The sequence below is a fragment of the Anabas testudineus genome, chromosome 16, assembly GCF_900324465.2.
Source record: "Anabas testudineus chromosome 16, fAnaTes1.2, whole genome shotgun sequence".
NCBI classification, from domain to species: domain Eukaryota; kingdom Metazoa; phylum Chordata; class Actinopteri; order Anabantiformes; family Anabantidae; genus Anabas; species Anabas testudineus.
Window position 1 is genome coordinate 18,617,295 of NC_046625.1, and position 9,263 is coordinate 18,626,557.

Below are 9,263 nucleotides of genomic sequence, written 5' to 3' on the forward strand. Positions count from 1 at the left end.
TTTTTTTTGGGGGGGGGGGTTATACTGGGTGCTGACGTGAATGGCACAGCCCAGCCCCTGCTACAATTGGAGAGAAAAAGTCCAGACGCAGAGAAATGGGCTACAGAGTGGGTCTGCGCGGTCGGTGCGCAGACGCATCAGGTGAGCACCAGGAGAGAGAGACTCCAAGACGCACGGCGGCATGACTGCTGCACACACAACTAGACAGCTCTGGGTGACTGTTTATTCGTGTTGCTGGTGTGAGGTGTGATAATAAAGCGGGGGAGGGGGGGACCTGTCGAAATCTTGAGATAGAGAAGCAACAGAGCCGAAACAGCCTCTACGTGAGCGCTGAACGAGACGCGTCAGCGCACAAAACCCCCCTGGTCTAACAACTCCTCATCGAGCAGCAACAGCGGAACACAGACGTCCCGCAGGTCAATTAGGCCACGTGTCAAGTTCATTTAAAGCGGAAAGTGGAAATCATGAACTTATCAGACCCCGCCTGGCTCCTGGAGGAGCCTTGGAACATCAGCATAGCGGAGGAGCAGGAGCAGAAACTTTTATTCGGCATCGGCACGGATAATTTCATCACGCTGCTGGTTTTCGGGCTCATCTTTACGCTCGGCGTGCTGGGCAACTCCATGGTGATCACCGTGCTGGCCAGGAGCAAGCCGGGGAAACCGCGGAGCACGACCAACATATTCATCCTCAACCTGAGCATAGCGGACCTCTCCTACCTGCTCTTCTGCATCCCTTTCCAGTCCACCATCTACATGATGCCTACGTGGGTCCTGGGCGCATTCATTTGCAAATTCATCCACTATTTCTTCACTGTGTCCATGTTGGTGAGCATCTTCACCCTGTCTGCCATGTCCGTGGACCGCTACATTGCCATCGTGCACTCCAGAAAGTCCTCCTCTATCCGGGTAGCGAAGCATGCTCTGATCGGAGTGGTGGTGATTTGGATACTGTCTCTGGCCATGGCTGCGCCTGTCATGTATTACCAGAACATTTTTCACAGAGGAGAGAATCACACCTTCTGCTGGGAAGTGTGGCCGGATCAAAACCAGAAGAAAGTCTATGTCGTGTGCACGTTTGTGTTTGGTTATGTGTTGCCCCTGCTGCTGATTTCCTTCTGTTATGCAAAGGTGAGAGAAGCTCATCTCAGGGGTCATTTCATAACTAACAAAACTGATGAACCATGAAACAAATCCATCGATCTCACCTCTATTTCCTTGCTTGCAGGTTTTAAATCACTTGCACAAAAAACTCAGAAATATGTCCAAAAAGTCAGAGGCATCAAAGAAAAAGGTATGTATAAAGCCATTGCTCAAGGGCTCGGGGTGGGGTCTATATAACACTCAACTACAAGGGCTGAGTACTGGAAAACACTGGAAGATGTGTTACCTGTTGAGTTACTGCAAAATGAGAGAAGTGTGCAGCCTTAATGAACGAAGCATGACTGAAAAGTTCCCAGTGTAAAAGTAATCCACTGAGTACGATGCTGAAATCGTGCTATGATGTGTTGCTATGATGATCATCATATATATAAAATGCCCTCACATAGATCAGTGCACGTCATGGATCGCTGCTCTGTCGTTGTTGTCAAGACGTGTTTTGATTCAAAGCAGAGGTCAGTGTTCTTGATGTACTTTAGGAAAAGCATTATGTCACAGCTACCCCGACACGCACTCCTGCACAAATCATCCAGCTCAGGGCTGGTCTGTCAGTAGCACATGATGCACTTCCACTTCAACAGGCGCAGTCACAGAAAAAAATATTTCCCTTACGGCCAGTGAATGAATTTTAATGCTACTGTTAACCGTCACACTTGAGCAAAGTGGCCAGAGAGCAGCGTGCAATCAAACTGCCGTCTAGCCTTCATTATTCTTGGTGGAGGTCATTTAGCTTCCCAGAGAGCCAGTTATCTGCTGTTACCCGCTTGATTGCCGCCTCTGTCTGTCTGTCTGTCTGTCTGTCTGTCTGTCCATTGTTCTTCACAGCTGGTCAGTTCAGCAGCACGATCTGATAAGTGCCTTATGAGCTGGGAAAGGAGAGGTCGGCGAGAATGTGAATGCACTTTGATGCACACCTACCTGCACACAGCTTCAATGCTATAATTGCACAAGGTTTGCAACAACAGTGGAAGTTAGAGCAGGAATCTCAAATATTATGATTTACTGTGCACTCAGAGTAGACGTGGAACACAGAGAATATTACACTGACAGCCTTGTGATGAATGGTTAGCAAACAGCACATTAAACTGTAATACATACATTATCTCAGTTGGGTTGCTAGTCTTTAACTATAACTAATGTCAGCTCAGGAAGTTTGCAGACACTGCAAGCTGAGCAAGGTGTCAGCTACTTCAACAACGACAAACTGGTCCATTGCAAAAGTGAGTAATTATACATCGAAGGCCGTAACACTCACAACAACAACGACGTTACTTGTTTTTGAATACCTAAGTAAGGTGCTGGTGCCAGAATCAATGTTTACTTGGCTATGTGACACCGTTGTGCCCGGCATGCGTTAATGAAAGTGTATAACGATAAGATTAATGAACAGTATCCTGTCGAGTAACTCGGACAATCAATGGCGAATGAATAATGCATGTGCATCAGGGAGCAATAAGTCCGAAGTGCTTCAAACAAGAAAAAGTTAGAAAAATCCCAATATGAAATCCATGGTGTGACATCGAGTAGGAGGTGATGTCAGGCAAAACACATCAACAGGAAGCAGATTTTGGCGTGACACCCTTGGTGTCACATCAGGTCCTGTGATGACTCAACTTCCTGGCTGCTTCGTCCTCTCTCCCTCTAACTGAGACTGTGGAAAATCATGACCTGGCTGTTGCGTCGCTGTGAGTCCTACGTTAAACCCGGCACTTGCAGACATATTGCACCAGGTTTGTTTGACACTTCTGTAGCTGTGTTCGCTAAGTGGGAAATATTACAGCTGTCAGATATTCCCAGTATCAACGAGGCTGACATCATCATTTTCTTTCCTGATCTGTTTGTTTGTAATTAGAGTGTGGATGACATATTGGAAATGAGCCATGACTGTAAATTGTCTCCACTGAATATCCACACATAAGTAAAACCAGAACTTCCCATTCTTACGTTAAGTGTCTCCTCATTATCTTCCCGTATGTCAAACTACTCCATCAAGATTTAATCAAAGGACAGAAAATCCTGATTGTGCTGACCGTGTGCATTAATTAAAAGACTCCTCTGCTCTCATCTGCTGTGTCACATCGTTAGCATGGGATTGTTGTCACATGGGAAGGGGGAGAATCAAACGAGACATGCAGATAAACTGCAGCTTTGTGATGTGGCTCGCTCGAGTCTCAGCTCGCAGCTCGACTCCACGCCTGTGAACGGAACGTGTGTGACAGCTGGGAAGAGCGAGGGTACTCCCACTGCTTTTGTGAAATACACTTGGACACACTTCTTATCACACACACACACGCACCCGCGGTAGGAATCAGACAGCGTCCAACAGTCAAACAAGACACGCTCAAAAGACACTCGGGGAAAAAAAAAAAGAAACAAACAAAAAAAAAAAGCCGTAAATCTTCCTTAATCTTTCTAGAAGGCCTTTGTGCAAAGATGTGACGAACCTATTTAAATGAATCTCTGTGCCCTCTGGTTTTATGCTGTGCTCAGATAAAGAAACTCTGGTCTCATTTATTTGTTTTTGTTTCAAACTCTAAGCCTTATTTACTGTGGCTCTTGGCTAAGGCTCCTGGGTGTACCAGAAAATATGCAAAACCACACTGTAGGTGAAAAAGGCACAATTTAGCACGACAGGTTGAAGAGTTTTCTGTCAATGATATGAGTCAGTCTGACATCCAGACGGCGCACACAGATGGTTATGGATAATTATAAAAATGAAAATTTAGCCAAGTCATCTTGAATTTGTTGAAACGCGGGACAGCCAGCGCTTCAAGATTGCTCATCTTTCACCTCGTTTGAGTGTTACTATCACAAACCGAGTGTCGCTGTCCTGACTGAATGACAAGGAACTGTGGAGAAGGCGGAGTGAACAGTTTGCATTGTTAAGTCCAAAAAAGGGAATGCAAACCCACAGGATGATCCAGCTGTGGACCTCACATTTGGGGATCCCAGGTTTGCAGGGCAACAGGCAGAGAATGAAGACTATCAGTTCTTTTCTTTTGTTCCTGTTGTCAATAAAGTCAATAAAATGTCAATAAAGAAAATGTCAATAAAACATGGGACAAATTTGACAAAGTGCAATGAAACAACATCACTAGATTCCTTGAATTAAGAGATTAAACAACCATAAATTCCATATTTCGCATGGCTTTTCCATCTTTTGAAGTTTTAACTACCCTGGTCATCGTAGCTGGTCATGTCTCAGTGAGACGTCTTCTTCTGCAGTGGTTTAGTGGCACCCGGCCTGGTCTCTGGGTTTTAGACCAGATCAGTGTTTACAGCAAACACATTTTAAACATAGTTTGCCTATTATCATTGGCATTAAACTGGATCCTGTTGTACTTGTTTGCTATATTAAAATACTATGCTACATATATCTTTGTAAAACACTGAATATTACATCATATATCTCAAGTAGATTTCAGAGAATGCAAATTATTAAAAAAAAAAAAAGTAAAAAAAATAAATAAAAACTTTTAGTGACCACCTCTACAAGAGCTCTTGGTAGGACAGGTTTACAAGTAGGATTGATATTGTAGATGTTCTTCCTGGAGTGATGCTGCTGTTCATATTAGCCTGACTGATGATCGTCAGGGGGGCTGGGGTGAAGATGTGAACGTGTTATGGAGGCTCTCCAAACCAAGCACCGCTATTACTACTTCTCTAAATCTGTGTAAAGCTCTCCCTGGTTACTCTGAGTCTCTGTGTGTGTGTGTGTGTGTGTGTGTGCTGTTTGTGCATGCTTCTGTGTAACAGTTGGGATGATATTACATGCCTATATTGACCTTTTATTTCAAATTGCGTTTGGCTCAGTCAGCGGCATTCATCTCTGATACGATCGATTAGGTGCAGTTTTGTTACATATTTGTTGTGTTAAAAAAAGTCAATACTGCGCTGTGGTACAGTACTGTAATATTGCATCAGTGTAATGATGATCATAAAGCATTTAATCTGACGTTTGGACCGACATTTTTGAACTATGCACCTATTTACACAGACAGGGAGTCCCATAGCCGCTATCACTCCTAACTCCTCAAAGAAGCATCCAGATCTTGAGGCTTTCAATGCTCCACTAAAGCCAATTGCTGTCTTCTCAGTCCGTCATTTGGTCTCGATCTGTAGGTGTACATTTGGTGTATTTGAGCATCATTTAGAACAACTGTTGCTACAGATGGTGCTGATGAGAGCAGTGAAATTCAACGAAACTAAGCTGCGGGCCAGAAGAAAAAAACCCCAAAACACTTAAGCTTAAAATCAACTCCCCTTTGTGTCAGCCTGCTTCTGCATGCTATTGCTCGTGTTGGTTCAAGACTAATATGCAGTACATAACATCTTTTGGCACAGTTGGTATGAACCCACATTGGGTCAACAGGTCTTGTTGAAAAGCGCAGCAATATGTTTCAGTGAAAATATTCAGTGGAGACTGTGTGGGCGACATAAACCTTTTAATACATAGTGTCCAGATGACAAAGGTTCAAAAGTGGACACGTACAGAACATGTATTTGCACATATTAACCATTTTGTGGAGCATTTATTGTAGCCAGTGACTGCATAAAGTCGTCTCCAAATGCTTTGCATCTTCTAGGCCTCCCTTCTTTAACTCTGCTCGTTCCCTCCTGGGTCTCCGTGTCTTCAGTCTGATCTGATCTGTGTTCGCGAGTGTTGCCCTGCTAACTGATCCAAAATGACGTCCACTGAGTCCGGACGCCTTTTTTCACAGGATCTGAGCTCATGTAAGACTCTGCATTCCTCCTGTTGCCGTTGGGGCGAACTCATCAATAAATACCAGTGAGCTAGTTGTCATTATGTGCCCAAGTAATAACAGAAAAAGCAGCGTGTCTGACAGACGAGGTGCTTTGCTTTGGGTCGTGAGCTGTTCCGTTTTTCCACCACTACTTTCCGCTTTCAATAATTTTGATGGAGGTTTCTTTTTGTTTCATCAGTCCAAAGAGCAGTTTTTTTTTCTTTTTTTTTTTTGGAAAAGAAACCCAAGGGTAGTCTCTTTCTGTTTCTGAGGCTTAGCAGTGGTTTGTACCTTGTGGTCAATCCTCTGAAGTCGCGGTCAAGATGTGTTTACAGAGACAGTTTTCTTCATCATGCTTTTGTGCATACACTCAGTGATTATAACACATAGTCACCCAAAAACATTTAAAACTCAAGTGTCAGTGACTTTTGAGCACTTGCGTGTTCAGAGGGCTCCCTGTGGCTCACAGTTCTGTCAATACTGATGTAAATCTAACTGATTAAAGCTGAGACTGGCACTGTAGTGTTATAACTCTCCATATGTCATTTTACACTTCAACTCTGTGATTTCTGACAGTTGCTTGACTGGACATGTTTTGAAATGTTTTATTTATATATATTTTTTATTTCCTCAAGCACAACTACAGAAAAACCTGCACGTCTGTCTTCATAGGCTTCTCAGTATGATTATTTTCAACGATGGGAACTAATTAGTTCTGGAATAAATCCACTTGCTACCTAGAAATGCAGTGGAGGGGCTCTGCTGATCAGGCAGCATGTAATTAGATTTTTTATGATGACACTTTCCGGCTGTAGCCTTTGGCTAATCTTGCCTAAAGTAATAACATTCACCACTTTCCTTTTAGACATTGCATAAATTTGATTTGCCAAAATTGTCACATTAAGTTATCACGCAGTGGAATATCTTATTCCGCGTGTCTTATATAATGTTAAGGTTGTTAAAGGCCAAATGTGTAAAGAAACACTTTTCTAATAAACTCTGTCCATTACTGCTGCATTGCCAGTTGTAACTTACCTTATGACTCATTATGCAAATATTCTTCTTGGATATAAACACATATGCTGTCCTCTCAGCTGCTCATTAAGTGAATGGCCCATGAAGTCATTAAGTAAATACGAATGCATGAGTGCTTATCAAAGGTTTTCTGACCAGTTTCAAAAGCATGGGAACTGTTGTTTATGTGCATAATGTTAGAACATCATGATCTTATTTCTGAGATGTGCAGCGACCCTCTTTAAATCGGATCTGAAGCTCTGTAGACATGTTGCACAATAGTGCAGCACATCATTTGTTTCATGCACTAGTGAGTAAATAACAAGCACAAAGATTTGATACGAAGGTCAAATAAACGTTAACAAATACTTACAGGGTGTCAGAAAGATAATATGATTTGTATGATGCTGGTCAGTGCAGTGGAATGCATTTTTAAATCAATATGAATGCTCCTTTATCTTTCAAAACTGCACTAGACAATATTTCTACACCATTTGTTTTGTAACGTTAAAAATATGATGATCATCCATGCAACCCTTGTTCACCCTCTGATTCCACAAGGGTCAGTAGGGGCTCTGTATGGACATCAGCATGCAGCCTGAGAACTTGTATCCATGCAGACGGTCCACACTGAGAGTACACTGCCTGCACATGTGGCAAATGAGACATATTGATGCTCATTTCATGTGTTAAAGATAAATATTATAACAAGAAGTAGTTATTTTGCTCATCTGTCCTTGACAACGTTCTTGGGAATCAGCAGCACGTTTCTTTTTCCACTTCTTCATCTCATACAGCAAACAGGGGCGCTCCTCTCATTTTTTTGCTTAGTGTGAGAGGCTGCCATCATGTTTTATGGAATGTGCCCATCACTGCACCAGCGAAGTTTTACATACACAAGTAGAAAAAGTGTGTGTGTGTGTGTGTGTGTCAGCAGTGCATGTACACCTTGTCCTAGAGTAGGCGTACAGCACGAACGACCTTAACATACCAACACGTAAACACTTCACTACACTGTTAGTGTAGATGAAGTTCAGTCTACTTTGATCTCACACGTGCAACTGTGCTTTTATTTGCTTCCGCGCGAGTTTAAACCTTGTCCGTCTCACGTCGCACAACAAACGTATCTGTGAAACGTATTTAGGTTCAAGAAACAGTAATATCATTAACTTGGCACAGATGTAACAAAGGAAACGTGTACTCTGCAGATGGAACAGTATGTGGCAAAGGTTTGGTTTTATTCATAACGCAAGGTATAAGAATAAGAATAAAAGAATAATAGCTGAGCAACAGCAGAATAACAACAGCAAAAAGTTCTCCAAGGCGCTAACCTGTCAAAAGCGTACTTTGTTCTTTTATCCTGACTAACACCTACACTTGAGTACAGCATGTAAATGTTGTCACTGTTGTACTCAAGGGCACTGACTAAATCCCTCTCCTCTACCTTTTCCCTACTCTCTGTTCCTCATCTGTGCATCTCAGACGGCTCAGACGGTGCTGGTGGTGGTGGTGGTGTTCTGTCTCTCCTGGCTCCCTCATCACGTTGTTCACCTCTGGGTGGAGTTCGGGACCTTCCCGCTGAACCAGGCGTCCTTTGTGCTGCGGGTGGCCGCTCACTGCCTGGCGTACAGCAACTCGTCTGTCAACCCGGTCATCTATGCTTTCCTGTCAGAGAACTTCAGAAAGGCTTACAAGCAAGTGTTTAAATGCCAGATCGGTACCAGTGATTCCCCGCTCAACGACATCAAGGAGATCCGCAGCAAAGCGGACACACCGCCCTCGACAAATTGCACCAACGTTTGACTGACAAGGTGTGGGTGGTGATGTAAAAAATGAATTATGGCAAGTGTCACACTGAAACTCGTGGTAGACATAATGACAGGGCCTAACAACAGTGGGCATGTGGATTGTTTTTTAATGTAGGTAAGTATGGTGGCTTGGGTATTGCTACAGCTGTACTGTTCTACATAAGCACTGCTCATTATTTGTGGGCTAGAGGAGAGAGGTCGCCACCACACTAAATGATTATGTGTCTTCTTTTAATTACGAAAACCCATTGACACTGAGACACATGAGAAAGATTCCCCCTTTTATAACTTATCTTGATTGCAGAAATTATATATAGTGTGAGGCCGCAAAGCAGTACTGAAAAATTATGAAGCAATTGTACTTTCAGACTTTGAAATTGAAGTGGAGTAATACATAATATCAAAAGCAGGATTACTTATTTCAGGAACTTATTTTAGTCAGTAATTATATTGGACTCACACATTCATCGCAGTAATGTTCCTTTTGCTGACTTTGCTGTGTTACTTACATGGTCAAAGCAACAAAGTGCTTTCAG

General features: G+C 43.0%; 1 protein-coding gene across 1 annotated transcript; it reads left to right on the forward strand.

The window, feature by feature from the left end:
• The first annotated feature begins 464 nt into the window (after window positions 1-464).
• LOC113168970 (galanin receptor type 1) lies at window positions 465-9,049 on the forward strand. The gene is made up of 3 exons (XM_026370071.1): window positions 465-1,130; window positions 1,228-1,293; window positions 8,402-9,049. The coding sequence occupies exons 1-3, from the start codon at window positions 465-467 to the stop codon at window positions 8,720-8,722; spliced, it is 1,053 nt and encodes a 350-aa protein (XP_026225856.1). The 3' UTR covers window positions 8,723-9,049.
• The last annotated feature ends 214 nt before the right edge of the window (window positions 9,050-9,263 follow it).